Source organism: Melopsittacus undulatus, chromosome 7 (genome assembly GCF_012275295.1).
Source record: "Melopsittacus undulatus isolate bMelUnd1 chromosome 7, bMelUnd1.mat.Z, whole genome shotgun sequence".
NCBI lineage: Eukaryota > Metazoa > Chordata > Aves > Psittaciformes > Psittaculidae > Melopsittacus > Melopsittacus undulatus.
Window position 1 is genome coordinate 6046577 of NC_047533.1, and position 14908 is coordinate 6061484.

Here is a 14908-nt window from a genome sequence, read left to right on the forward strand (position 1 = left end):
TTCAACCCAAACCAGTCTGTCACTGTATGATTCCGCAGTGCTAGAGCAGCACCGCTCCCCACCGGCCGATGCCTAGTACACACAGCTCACCGTGTGGGCTATGAGGCACTGTGGAGCCGTGCGCAGAAGGGCGTGGCCGTACGTAGCGGGGCGGGGCCGTGCGCAGCGGGGCGGGGCCGTGCGCAGCGGGGCGGGGCCGTGCGCAGCAGAGCCGCCCCCTGCCTCTTGCCCCCTCCCATGGGCGGGTCCGCTCAGTCACCACCCACCCCTCCCTCCCCTGTGGGGTGGGCGAATGGACGCTTGCGCATGCGTGCTGAAAAGCCTGACCCGGACGCTTGCGCTTGCGTGGTGAAGGAGGCGGAGCAGGCGCCTGCGCAGCCGGGCGGGGCCGAACCCCGGAAGCGGCGCGGGCGCTGCCGCTATGGGGCTGTTCGGGAAGACCCCCGAGAAGCCGCCCAAGGAGCTGGTGAGGGTCCGGCCGTGCCGGTGCTGCCTCAGGGGGAGCGAGGGGCTGGGGGCGGCCGCGGCCTCTGGGCACGGCGGTGGGTTGATGGGGGCCGGGGCCTTGCCTGGTGACACCCGGCCTGGGCTGAGGGGAGGAGAGGAGGGGGGGTTGGAGCGGACCGGGTGCGCTGGAAGGCTCCGCTCCGGTGTCGCTGGGCCTTAGCAGCAGGGGGGAGCCTTCAGCCGCCCTCCGCAAAGGACCGGGACCTCCGTGCTCAGTTCATTCAGTCCCGCACCATGGGGGGGAGGGGGGGGTTGGAGCGGCTCTTCTCACGGCCACGGAAGCAGTAGTCAAAGGAGGGATGGATGCTTCCTGTGTGGCGTGGCCTGGGGAGGCTTAGCGTCTCTTGGAGGTTTACGTTGTTGTTTGCTGTATTCCATAACTTTCCAGATTCCTTAGGGGCTTCCAGGTCTTGTTGTAAAGACTGTCTTATGATATGAATAGCTGAGGAGTTGTTTGGGGGGGGGGGGGGGGGGGGGGGTTGAGTCTGCAGACACACTGTGTAAGCCTTTCTTCTACCCACAGATTTCTAATGGCACAGTGAAATGAAATAATGGGTTTCACTGATGGTTTTCATAAATCACTACTGATGTGTTAATAAAAAAAATTTGCTGTTTGGTGAGGGGAAAGGTAAAATGTATTAGACATAATAAAAATGCAGACACCAAAAGTGAAGGCTTAGAAGAGCTGCAGCATCCTAGAACCATGGAACAGTTTGTGTTTGAAGGGACCTTAAAGCTCCTCCAGCTCCAACCCCTGCCACAGGCAGGGACACCTTCCACTGGAGCAGCTGCTCCAAGCCCCTGTGTCCAACCTGGCCTTGAGCACTGCCAGGGATGGGGCAGCCACAGCTTCTGTGGGCACCCTGTGCCAGCGCCTCAGCACCCTCACAGGGAAGAGCTTCTGCCTAAGAGCTCAGCTCAGTCTCCCCTCAGGCAAGTTAAAGCCATTCCCCTTGTCCTGTCCCTACAGGCCCTTGTCCGAAGCCCCTCTCCAGGTTTCTTGTGGTCCCTTTAGGCACTGAAGCTGCTTTAAGGTCTCCCCTTAAGGAGTCTTGTCCAGGCTGAACAAGCCCAGCTGTCAGCCTGTCACATATTCCCTGCTGCTCTGCATCAGCCAAGTCTCAAGGGAGCAGGTTATGGTTGTTGCTCGTTGGCTGATAGTGTTAGATGAGACATGCACATTCAGTAGTGTACTTCCCCTTCTCTACCTGTCTCATACACCGCACAGGTTGGTTATAGTCTCCTCCATCACGAGTGGTGTTGGAAGATGCCACAGCAAGAACTGGGGTTCTTAAGTGTGCTGCTTTCAATGGTGGGATAAAACAGCAGACAACAGTTTAACCCACTCACTGTGGTTATACTGTACTGATAAGTCCTTGTTTCATGTCTGATGAGCATTATTTTGCCTTCCATAACCAACAAGCTTGTCATGTATTCCCATAACACAGTGTGTCTGTGGGTCATCCTTGAGCTGTTTGCCGAGGCACTAGAAACCAGGGAGAAATGCCAGTGTCATCCTGCTGTCAGGAGCACACTCTGGGTGTCCCAGTCTTAATGATGATTCACATGCTGTAAGAGTGAGATTGAGAAATCTGTTCATGGTAAGAAACTTCCTCCCTCCTGCATTGAACTGCAGGTTTAGAAGGAAGAAGAAGTAGTAATTTCTGCAGGGTAGATGATGAGGAAACAGCAGCCCTTGCCTCAGGTCTGCCAGCACCTGTACACAGGACACTGTCCCTGAGAGGGCTGGAGAGAGCATCCAAATACCACAGGGGTTGATGCTGATGGGAAGAGGTTGAGGCTTTTGGGATTGTGATTTGCCCTGGGTAAATTTCTATGCTCTCCTGATGGGAAAGAATTTATGATACAAAGCAAGCATCTTCTGTCCTTGTGAGGGGCTGGTGGTACATTGCAGCCTGTCCAAAGCTGGGGGTCTACAATGCATTTAGTGCCAGGTCTGGATTGTTTGAGCTTAAAAAGTGGGTTTACCTCCAATGTGGTTCAGGTGGTTTATTTCAGCTTACTGTTTCTGGCTGACTCTTGGGTGTGATGTAGTGCTGGGAGAATGATGTTTGTCAACAGTGTATTTGGGACTGTGCATTACAGAGGCACAACCTGTGCATCCTGCTGTAGTTTTAGCTTGGAGAAGAGAAGGTAAAGGGGCAAAGGTCTGAAGCCTTTCACTATCTCTCATGGGGTTGTAGTGAAGAAATAGCCATATACGTACCAGCTGTGGCCAGTGATAGGAAAGGGGCTACAGCCACAAGGTGGCCAGAGGATAGTATTTAATTGGACTTGAGTAGAAGCTTTATCACAGGAGTGATGAAGTGCTGGAACAGATGCCCACAGTGTCTGCGAAGTCTCTGCCCTCACACAGTATCAAAACTCAATGGATGAGGCCCCATACAGCCTGTCTGAACTCTCCATTTGGTCCTGCTTTGAGTAGGACATTGGCTTGGGGACCTCCTGAGGTTCCTTCTGACTGAAATGGATAGTGGTATTCTTGGTGCTGTCATCCCCTGCCCACATTTCTGCCTTATGCTGAAATCCCTCATGGCAAGTTCCCTGTGCACAGCAATGTCACTGTGATGTGGGAAGGTGGCCAGGCAGTGAGTGTCTCCAGCTCACAGATTGTGTCCTCCTTAACTCCTTGTCTGAATGTTGAGGGCTGCAGTAATTGGTGGTATCTCTGCGATGTTTGAGGATTTATTTGAATAATGAACTATTTAAACATCAGTCATAACTTAAAGCTGATGCATTTTCAAGTGCTTCTTTTGATACTGAGTGTTTCAGTTCCATGACATTATGAAAGCATAGTTTTAGAGTTGGAATTTCAAGTAACCCTCACTTTCTCTTTTTCAGGTCAATGAATGGTCCTTGAAGATAAGGAAAGAAATGAGAGTGATTGATAGACAGATCAGAGGTTTGTGCTTAGTCTCATTTTTTCCTTTTCCCGTTTGCCTTCAAGGGGGTTTTGTTTGAACTGGGGGAGGCCGTAAAATCTACTCACCTGGGGTGCTCTGTTGCATCTGGAATAAAGGAGGAGGAGGAATGTGATCCTGGAGCCAGACTTGGTCTGTGCCACAAAATGATGTTGCTGTGAAGTTCTCCAAGTAAAATTTTCAAAGGAACTTGAATATTGTGTGCTTCCAGTAAGACATAATCCTCTTAAGTCTAATTCATCTTCTCAAATGGGATTTATTATCCAGAATTCCACCCACATGGATTGAATGAATGGTATTGGTGTGGTATGTAATTCCACATGTAGAGAGTTCCACAGGTATGTACTGGGGTGTAGTGCACAAGCCGACCAAAAGTAGCTGCTATCACCTTGGGAAACTACAAACAAAAGAGAGGAAAAGAACAAAATCCTTTTCTCGGTGGGAGTTTTGCTGTTAAATGATGAGTGTTACACCTTGAAGATGTCTTGAAAGGCAGAGGAGTTATTATCACATAGACACTAGTTTAGATTTTGCTCTGCCCAGTATCCCTGAAAGCAGGTTTGGGGCTAGATTCTGTTTTCCCCTTTTTGTGTTCTACCCAGCCCTCAGGTTTGGTCCATGGGATGTGCTGGTAAAGTGTATTTAGTATCAGCATCTGGTTATGATTTGGGGCCTACAAGGATGCTGGAGAGGGGACTGGAGCGATAGGACAAGGGGTGATGGGTTTAAACTTAAACAGGGGAAATTCAGGTTAGATATAAGGAGGAAGTTCTTTACTGTGAGGGTGGTGAGGCACTGGCACAGGCTGCCCAAAGAAGTGGTGAATGCTCCATCCCTGGCAGTGTTCAAGGCCAGGTTGGACAGAGCCTTGGGTGATATGGTTTAGTGTGAGGTGTCCCTGCCCATGGCAGGGGGTTGGAACTGGATGATCTTAAGGTGCTTTCCAACCCAAACCAGTCAGTGGTTCTAGGATTAGGCACATTCCTGGATTGAATGACTCCTCAAGGATTATGTTCTCCATTCCTGCCTTGATCCCCAGCCACACACTTGTGGAGTGAAGTGGCAGGGTCTATGTGTGCTCTTACTTGTAGATTTGTACAAGCTGGTTGGAGAGAGGTGCTTGTGCAGAGCAAAGTCTGCCTTGTTCCTCACTTTCCAAATGAGGACAAGGGTTTGTGCCTCCTCCAGAAACACCAGTGTACAGTGATGCTCATTCCACTTGTGAGTTGTTTTATGTTCTCCAAGGCACTTCATGTGTCTGTATCGGGCACAGAGGAACTGCAGGGTGGCTGATCTTGTTAGTAATGTTTTAGAGGTCACATCCTCCCTGAGAGCAGACTACCTCTGTGCTCACAATTGATGGCTTCTTGACATGATGGTTTTCTCTCAGCTTTATACATGCCATAATACTTGTAATGGCCTATATAGATACTGGGTTATGTGGTAGCCTGGTATTTTGATGTGGATGTAAGTCTAATTACTATGATAGCTCTAAACATGTCTGCATATGTATTTCAGAGTGCTAAATTCAAAGAGGTACATTTCAGCTTGAAATTGCTTAGGCTAACCACCAACCATCTGCTACTCTGATAATTCCCATTAGAATAAAGAGGGGAATATCTTCGGGATATTCGTGTGTCTGTTAGACTTTGCCATGCTTTATCACTGCAGTTGAGGCTTCCACAAGAAATCACTGCAATTCTGGGGTAAGGATGTTGAGCTGGGACCTTGGTTTCCTCAAGGAAGGCTGGACTAGAGATATTGTGATGCACCAACACTGGGATCCACCTGGGATGACCTGAGTGGGCTGGGATCACTCCAACACTTGGCTGGTCAGTGCAGCTACTCATTGAGGAACACGCTGTTTTGAACCATCTGTGGTTGGCCTCTTGCTCTGTGGTGACTCCTGTTTGGTGTAGGTTGCTTGGAGGGTTTGAAGACATGAGGGGTATCCGTGTGGCTTCAGAATGGAATGTTTTGAGGTAATATAGTTGGAGTAATACAGTTTGCAAGTCTCTCTCACAGTGCTTTGCATTGCTTTGTGTCTGTTTTGCTTGGTAGCCCTGCAGAAGGAGTGCTGCAGGGACTCAGGCTCACTAGAGGTGTGTAGCTGGCATTGACCTTCAAAGACGTGTTGCATATTTGTGCCACTATTTCCTGTTCAGCAGTTTGTCACGCAACTGAAAGCATTTACTAGAGTATGGGGCCACCCTCTGTTAGTTTGGTTGTAGTGACACGATGCTTGTGCTTGGGTTTAGCCTGACAAAGTGAATGTAATTCCTCAGTGCTGCTGGAACACTCCTGGTGCTTCCTGTTCACTTCTGCTGTTTCTTACCTATTCTGATACGCTGGGACTCGGCTCACTCCCATCTCTGACATACGAAAGTCTTCAAGCCTTGGACATTCCCCCAAATAATAGTGGGAAAGCAGCAAGGACTGTGTTTTCCTGATTGTGATCCTGCAGATATCCTTTAGGATAAAGACACCATTGGCTGATACTGAGAGAATGACTCACCTTGAGCACAGGGTTCATTAACTCCCACATGAGAAGCTGCATTGAAGTCTCTCAGTTGGCAACTGTCAATAAGCACAGTGTGTTGATGCCTGTATTTCATGAAAGGGCAACTTCTGATTCCTACCTACATGTAACTTCTGTCTGGTGTAAGTCAAGAAGACTCAACCCCCCTAAATTTGAACAGAAATGATTGTTTCTTTACCAGAAAATAATTGTTCTTGGTCATTTCCTTCAGCTCTTTGCAGGAAGGTGAATCTGACCCTTACTGTCTGAATTCTTTATTTACTTTAGGCTAATGTTTTGGTGGACTCTTAAATCCACATTCATCAGTAGCTGGTTCATTGCTCATTCTGGAGAAGAAAGGGGGTTGTTACAGCCCCTACTTGTTCCTGCATTTCGTACTCTGGGCTTTTTGAGGTACACAGCCAGTGTTACCTGACAAGGCAGATGTGAGCAGTCCCATCACATTTGCTGCAGAAACCACATTATTTACTGGGTAGTGTTTCACATCCAGTTATCTGGTGCTCATGTAGTACAGGCCTAGGCCAGCATTCCTGCTCTAGCATGCTCTTATGATAGCCGTTGAATGAAGCTGGATACCAGGAGAGTTTGAACAGGCTCTTTTAAGTTGTATCTAACAATTTAGCAGCATAGTAGTTTCTGCTGATGAATCATCCACAGCTTTGGTGCCAGCCAGCTGGCACTCTGAATGTGCCAGCTCATACAAACACCTAATGCACATGTGTTTAAAGGGTGAGCAGCAGAAACCCAAGACCTTAACTCCTTCAGCACAAGTGTAGACTTGGTTGGGTGTCCGGTTGAGGCTCCATGAGTTGTGCCTGACAGGGGGAATAAGTAAGTTTATCTGCAAGGGTGAAGGCTTCTTTTTGGCAGGAATTAAGAGTTCTCAGTAACTTGTGAATTCACTGCAGAAGTGGTTATGCTGTTTTCTGCAGGCAGTGGACATCTAAAGCTTTCTAACTGTGAGATCAACCTTCTACATCCTTTCTGAACGCATCTTTTAAGAAGAACACAATTCAGGGCTTTAGAAAGTGACAGCAGCAGCCTTCAAATTCCCTTGAAGGTGATTGTATGGGTTAAGCTTTGATGTAGTCTGACAGGCAGGTATGTTTGTTAGTGAAATGCCTGCCTGGCTCCTGAGACTGAGTTTTAAACTGCTTGTGACAGCTTTGTTCCTTCCTGGTGTAGTGGGACTATCAGTGATGAAGAGGCAACCTTATAAACAGCAAATCAGTCTTAAACTATGTGTGTGTGTATTCTATATCTGTGTAAGTATTTATATATCTATACATCAGGCCAGTTTAATAGGAAGTTATTCTGAAGTTGTAAGTCAAGTAATGGCCTTGTTCTTACTGGACCTTAAGGATTCATCTTGGCTCAGCCCCATGCAGGAATATTCCTGGAGAGTCCTTTATGGTACTCATGACTACAGAGGGAATTACGGAGCTGGATGTCTAGTAATGAGAATTCCCCTGTTAATATTCATTTGAATTAATCAGCTAACATGTAAAACAGCTTAGAACAAGGTCTTTGAGCAACAGAGGGAGTTTGAAATCAAGCAGAAATGATTCTTTGCATTGAAAATGCAAATGACTATTTTTTCTTCCATGTCTTTTATCACCTTGTCACTCTTTGCTGTGTATTTTCTGTATTCCAGATATCCAGAGGGAAGAGGAGAAAGTGAAGCGGTCAATAAAGGATGCTGCCAAAAAGGGTCAGAAAGATGCGTGTGTGATCCTGGCCAAGGAACTGATCCGCTCCCGAAAGGCTGTAAGCAAACTCTATGCATCCAAAGCTCACATGAACTCTGTTCTCATGGGGATGAAGAACCAGCTTGGTAAGAACAACTTCTGAGCACAAGTACAATGACTCCTCTGGCGTTAGAAGTGAGGTCTGAGTCAAGGTCAGGTGCAGGCAGGGCTAGAACTGGGAGCAGTGCTGCTCTTGTGGAAGACAGCTGATCCCTGGGCTTCCTGATCCAGGGAAACTCCTCCCATAGCAGTCCCAGAGGCATGAGGCTGCTGCAGTTCCATGTCCCCACATCCAGCCAGGCTGAGCACATGGTCCCAGCAGGCATGTGCACCCACACATGCTCACTGCAGTGCCTTTACCAGCTCCCCTGTAGACACACACAGCTCTCACACAGGCATTAACAGCACTGGCACTCAATCCTGGTCTTCCTCTTCAGCTGGTTAGGACTAAGGTGCCCTAGTAGAACACATATGTACATGCATACAAGGTGTGGGATGTTCCAGGAGCTGCTGTCAGATGCCCAGTGTAAGTTGGCTGGCTGGTAGTTGGCCCCAGATCTCCTTCTTTGCCTGAGCTGGTACCTGATCCTGCAGGCCCCTGAGGTTTATGTGTTCCCTATGGTTATTCCCTTAAAAATCCCATAGTAAATTCTTCATGTCCAGCCACATTCCTGCAGTCCCCTTAAAAGATCTGTCATGAGTCTTCCCTGAGTCCAGAACTCTGTTTCCCCTCACATCCCATAATGAGTCCTGTATCCCTGTAGGCAATAACCCCCTTCAGTGTGCAGACCTTTCCCACTACCCTGTGTGGATGGTTTCCCACCCTGGGCTCTGAAGCAGCCAGGGAGCTCACAGTTAGTCCCTGGGGTCCCTGCTCTTCCTTGTTCCCTAGCTCCTCACTGTGTTTCCTCTAAGATTATCCCCTCTCCTCAGATCCTGAGGCCTGCAGTGACATTGGGGTTTGTGTGCTCTGAAACAGTGCCTGCTTCCAGTAGTTTGGGGCATGTTTTCAATGCATTCCTAAACAGTTCAAGTGTGTGCCTGATATCCCAGTGTCCTTGTGGAGCCTGTTACTGGTTTTGACAGGATCTGTGGCATGAGGTTTCTTTCCTGCAGTAGAATTCCCTTCATCTGGTGAACCATGTTCTCTAGCAAGAGTCTTGGGGCACTCGCTAAGTCCCAAATGGAGACTGCGGTGCAGTGTTTGATTTCCTTGATGTGGATGAATAGATTTGTCCTGTGTCTTAATAGCTTTGCTCTCTGCAAACCCCACTTAGTCCTTTGCGCTCCTCCAGTACCAGCACATTCCCTCATTCCTCATCCACATCAGACATCTGTTGTAATAGATTTCCTGCAGCATTTTCTAGACTCTGGAGTGTTCCAGCCTGTAACAAGAGCAGAGCAGAAAGCATTAAAGACAGGGAAAGACTTGGTGGGGTTAACAGGCTACTGATGTCAGAGTACTTCCCCTACCCAGCATTATCCAAGCAGGTGCCAGTGGATTTTACCACTTGGATGGGTGATAAGTGAGGTTCTCAATGTGAACCTTGGGGGTAATCTTATGGTAGGTCAAATGTGTCTCCCCGTGTACCTGATTCAGGAAGGGGAAGCAGCAGCCATCCTCGAGGTACCCATTCAAAGGAAACACAGCAGCCTCCTCTTTATTACCACCAGCAGCATCTTCATCCTGCTGGGAATGTTCTGATCCACTTAGGAAGGAACCTAATAATCAGTCTGGGGTTTGTCTTAACTGGTTTCATCTAGGGGAAATGACCACTAAAGGCAAGACTTCTGTCAGTTTGTTAACAGCACAAATGTCAGGCTCTTGAAGTATTGAAATGACAAGTAAATATCTGCTGTACCTTCATTTTGCTTCATGAAGGAGTGACCATTTTATATACAGTTGAGTTCCCTGGGAGCAGGAAGCTGCCAAGTTAAATAGCAAGAACCTCACAGTACCCTTAGTTATTGCATTTTGATCTTGCCACATCAGTGTGCAAGAGAAAAGCTTATAAGCTGTATTATGAGGGTAGCCTGTGAAAGAGTGTTGTTAAATTCAGCTTAAACTACACATTTCCAGATTAGCTGCTTCAGTATTCATCTCCTGGCTTACTTTTTGTTGTGAAACTGTTGCACCAGAACTGCTTTAAACTTAAACAGAACTTGTTTAAACTGAAACAGGGGAAGTTCAGGTTAAATGTAAGGAAGAACCTTCCCTGTGAGGGTGCTGAGGTGCTGGCACAGGGTGCCCAGAGAAGCTGTGGCTGCCCCATCCCTGGCAGTGCTCAAGGCCAGGTTGGACACAGGGGCTTGGAGCAACCTGCTCCAGTGGAAGGGGTCCCTGCCTGTGGCAGGGGTTGGGACTGGATGAGCTTTAAGGTCCCTTCCAACCCAAACCAGTCTGGGATTGTGGCAGAGTTAGTTCCTACTACCAGGTGCTGGGCAGAAGGTGAAAGCCTCAGCAAGACCTCTGGCTGTGAGGGATATGGGCAGGAGGTCCTCCGGGATCACTCTGTTATGGTCTGGGTGCAAATGTCTCTGGAGCCAACGTGGATGCCCCAGCTAATTGTACAGGACCAGGATATTTGCTGTCAATGCATTTTTTTCTGATGTGGGCAGATGTTGAGTTTCCAGGGAGGCAAGACATGAATGAAGAGTCCCAGAGTGGTTTGTATTGGAAGGGACCTCAAAGCTCATCCAGTTCCAACCCCTGCCATGGGCAGGGACCCCTTCCACTGGAGCAGCTGCTCCAAGCCCCTGTGTCCAACCTGGCCTTGAACACTGCCAGGGATGGGGCAGCCACAGCTTCTCTGGGCACCCTGTGCCAGCGCCTCAGCACCCTCACAGGGAACAGCTTCTGCCTAAGAGCTCATCTCAGTCTCCCCTCTGGCAGGTTCAAGCCATTCCCCTTGTCCTGTCCCTACAGGCCCTTGTCCCAAGCCCCTCTCCAGCTTTCCTGCAGCCCCTTTAGGCACTGGAGCTGCTCTCAGGTCTCCCCTTCAGGAGCCTTCTCTTGTCCAGGCTGCCCCAGCCCAGCTCTCCCAGTCTGGCTCCAGAGCAGAGCTGCTCCAGCCCTCGCAGCAGCTCCATGGCCTCCTCTGGGCTCTCTCCAACAGCTCCATGTCCCTCTTGTGCTGCTGCCCCAGAGCTGGATCAGGGCTGCAGGGGGGTCTCCCCATAGCACAGCAGAGGGGAGGAATCACTGTGAAGAAGGGGGATGCAGGTTTCTCTTGAAATTAATTGCCTGATTCAAACCCATTGGTGTCCATGTAGGGAGGATGTAATTGCTCTGCTTTGTGGTGCATGGATCATTGAAGCTTTCCTCTCCCTCTCCTTCACAGCGGTGCTGAGAGTAGCAGGTTCGTTGCAGAAGAGCACAGAAGTCATGAAAGCTATGCAAAACCTAGTCAAAATCCCTGAAATCCAAGCGACGATGAGGGAATTATCCAAAGAGATGATGAAGGTAAGATCTAGAACAACAGGATCCGGGTGGACAGGAGCTGGTCTTTACTGTGCTATGAGATCACTCAGGTGCCTCCTTTGTCAGAGGGAGTGTGTGAACCTTAATGAATGGAAATTGAAGTAGCATATAATAGCTGGGACTCTGTAGCAGGGGAAGACCCTGTAGATGATACCTGCAGCATGTTTGATGTAGAGCTTGAGGCATAAAACTGCTGCTCAGGTTGAGGACGGAAGGAAAAGGATCCATCCCCATGCAGAGCGTTTGTGGCTTGGTTGTCCCAGTCCCATGGGCAGGGGCAGAGCAAGGCTGGCAGCAATGCCCAGTGACTACCATGGCCCTCAGCTTCTCGCTGCTCTTGGGAGATGGAGTTCCTGCTTTCAGGATGGAAATGTTCATTGAGAACCCTGCCAGCCTCTTGTGGAGCTGGGAGGTCAAAGTCTCATCTCGGCCACGATGGCTGCTCTAATACTGGGTTTAGAACATCCAGCTTAGTGTCTCCATGGGATGAAGTGCTCTGGTTTTGAGCTGCACTGGTTCTGTGTTGTGGCTGGTATCTTTTCAACTACCAAAACTGGTTTGCTTTTTCCCCTCTTGCAACTCACTTGGATTTCTTACTCATTTTACCACTGTGCACCAGAGCAGTTTGCCCATCTCTAGGTTATAAACCCTGCAGAGGGAGTTTTCAAATCATAGAATCATAGTTTTAGGTTGGAAGGGACCTTCAGAGCTCATCTAATCCAATCCCTGAATGCAGACAGAAGAAAGGGAAGCTGCATCAAACACTGGTTTCAGTGTGCTGTACAGTCTGTGTGTTGTACTGAGGTTTGCAGTTGTATTTCATGGGCTTGGAGCATGTTCAGCTGTGGAACAACAATGACACCTTGAGGGTTTACGAGGTATTTAGTCCTCATTTCTCTTACTGCTTTTCCTGTGCACTGCTTGTACAGACTCATCGAATCAGCTGGGTTGGAAAAGCCCTTTAAGCTCATCCAGTCCAACCATTCCCTGTGCACTGCCAAGGCCACCCCTAACCCATGGCACTGAGGCCTCATCTCCACACTGTGTGCACACTTGCAGGGCCGGTGCCTGCAGCCCTGCCCTGGGCAGCCTGTTCCAATGCCTGAGCACCCTCTGGGGCAGGAATTGTTCCTCAGCTCCATCTAAACCTGCCCTGGTGCAGCTTGAGGCTGTTTCCTCTTGTCCCATCCCTTGTTCCTTGGGAGCAGAGCCCAGCCCCTCCTGGCTCCATCCTCCTCTCAGGCACTTGTAGGGAGCCATCAGGTCCCCCCTGAGCCTTCTCTTCTCCATCTGAACCCCCCAGGTCCCTCAGCCGTTCCCCATCTCTTGTGCTCCAGGCCCTGCACCAGCTCCAGTGCCCTTCTCTGGCCCCTCTCTAGCCCCTCAAGGTCTCTCCTGTAGTGAGGGGCCCAGAGATGAATCCAGGATTCAAGGTGCAGCCTCACCAGTGCTCAGTGCAGGGGCACAATCCCTGCCCTGGTCCTGCTCCCACATTGGTGTTGATACAGGTCAGGATGCTGAGGGCTTCTTGGCTGCCTGTGTACAAGTTGCTCATGTTTAGCCAGCTGAGATATGTACTTAGACTGCAGACAGGGGTGTTAGGCCCCTTCCTGCAGTGGGATGGGCTTGATCCAGAAAGTCTGAGTGTTGTTAAATGCCTGGATAGGCATAACCTGAATGAGGAAGTAGGAAGCATGTCCTTACTCTGCTGCACATTGTAAGCACATCACGCACTGCCTTCTCTGCTTTCTGCCAGGCTGGTATTATAGAGGAGATGCTGGAGGACACCTTTGAAAGCCTGGAGGATCAGGAGGAAATGGAGGAGGAAGCAGAGATGGAAATCGACAAAATCCTGTTTGAAATCACAGCTGGTGAGTTTGCATTGGCTGGGAGCAGAGCTGTGACCCTGCTGTGCTCAGGACACAACACTTCACATCTTCATCTGTTCTGAGCTGTGCCCTCCCCGCCTTTGCCACCAGGCACGGTGCTCTTGGAAACTGGTTTCTCAGGGAGTACTGGATGAGGAGGCTGGTGTGGTTCAGTAAAGCAGTAGTGATGCCTGTGTAGTTCAGCAGTGAGGTTGCAGCAGCTCAGTGTCTGTCTGTGCATCCTCCTGCTGAGGGGGAATGTGTATGGCTCACTGGACAGGCTGTTACTAATGAAGCCATGAAATGAACTTGGCCCTGTTACCTCGAATCTCAGGCCAGGTGGTAACTCCTGGCTGTAAAGGGCTGTTGGGGTCTTGAGGATTTGGAGAGAATAACACAAACCAAACCCAAATTCCAGCCACAAACCCCAGCTCCAGAAGTCATGATCCACTGGCTCTTATTTGACTTAGATAATGCTTCGAGTGCTCCTTGCCTGGGTTTCTTGTGAGGTGGTGTGAGATGCACAGCTCCGCAGCACCTACCCTGCTCTTGCCTCATGCCCAGCCACTGGTGTGTTTCCCTCCCTTGTTTCTCACATCCTGTTTTCTGGCTTGGGAACTGCTCCCTTCCTGCCTCTTCCAAGCAAGTTGATACCGATTGAGTCAGCCACTTGTGCCCAGCCTCTACCAGCAGCGAGTGGCTGAATTCCTTTAGCTCCACCTCACCATGAAGATCTAACACACACCCTTTGCTTGCAGGGGCCTTGGGTAAAGCACCCAGTAAAGTCACGGATGCTCTTCCAGAGCCCGAGCCCATGGGCGCGACGGCTGCTGTGGATGAGGAAGAAGACATCGAGGCCATGCAGTCGCGGTTGGCCACCCTCCGCAGCTAAGGGGGGACCAGCGTGTACAGGTGGCTTCTGGGCCATTGTCCTGCCTTCACAACACAAAACTTAATACGTGAGAGTACTTTATGTAATATATATATTGTTATTTTTTCTTCCTGGGGGTTGTGTTCTCTAAGAACCTACTGTAACGTGCCTCTGACTGGGGGGGGGTGAACTGCAGCAGGCACCCTTTGTGCATCAGCCCATCTTCCCTGGGAGAGGCTGTGGTGAAATGGCAGCAATGGTGTAACCTGATGGGGTTGTAGATAGAAAGTCCTGAAATCCATCTTCAGCTTCAAGAAGCATCTTGTCCCAAAAGGCACTTTGGCTTCGTCTGCTACCGAAAGCCTTCAGCAGTGTAAGAGTGTGTTCTTCCTGAATCACTACACATTTTATTAAAGCTGCTTTTAACAGTCAGTTCAGTTTGCATCACTTCAATCTCTCTTCCACCTCTACCACCTCCCTCCTGGGTTTAGAACACCTTGGGGGTTGTTTCTCTAGCACATAAGTGAAGAAAGCTTTCAGTTGTTAAATAGGTGCTGTGTTCCAGTGCAGCCCAGGTGGTGTACATTCACTGCAGTGCCTTCTTCAGCAGTGAGCAGCTCTATCTCCCTTATCTCTACAGCCACATACTCGCAGTGTAAGGCTTTGTGTCATTAACTGAGCAACATTGCTGGTAAATACAATGGGGTTATGGTAATGCTGTTGTATGATCCATCCTTACACAGAGCAGCTGATTTACTCCTGGTGCCAAACACCACAGCCCATTGGCTGGAGCTGAGCTAAGATGACACTGCCTTGCTGCTGCTGGAGCTGGGACCCTCCCAGAGAAAGGAAATGACCCTACATATGCTTAAAGTCATGCTACAGTAATTTCTTTAAGGATCAGAGGCTGCAAAGCCTTCATTGAGCTACAGCATCTTGAAGGGGCTTCCTT

At 49.4% G+C, this 14908-nt stretch overlaps 1 protein-coding gene across 1 annotated transcript; it reads left to right on the top strand.

Annotated features, from left to right (window-relative positions):
• The first annotated feature begins 386 nt into the window (after window positions 1–386).
• CHMP3 (charged multivesicular body protein 3) lies at window positions 387–14388 on the top strand. Its single transcript, XM_034064662.1, has 6 exons — window positions 387–466; window positions 3370–3430; window positions 7643–7822; window positions 11078–11199; window positions 12974–13088; window positions 13844–14388. The coding sequence occupies exons 1-6, from the start codon at window positions 422–424 to the stop codon at window positions 13975–13977; spliced, it is 657 nt and encodes a 218-aa protein (XP_033920553.1). The 5' UTR covers window positions 387–421; the 3' UTR covers window positions 13978–14388.
• Window positions 14389–14908: the final 520 nt, after the last annotated feature.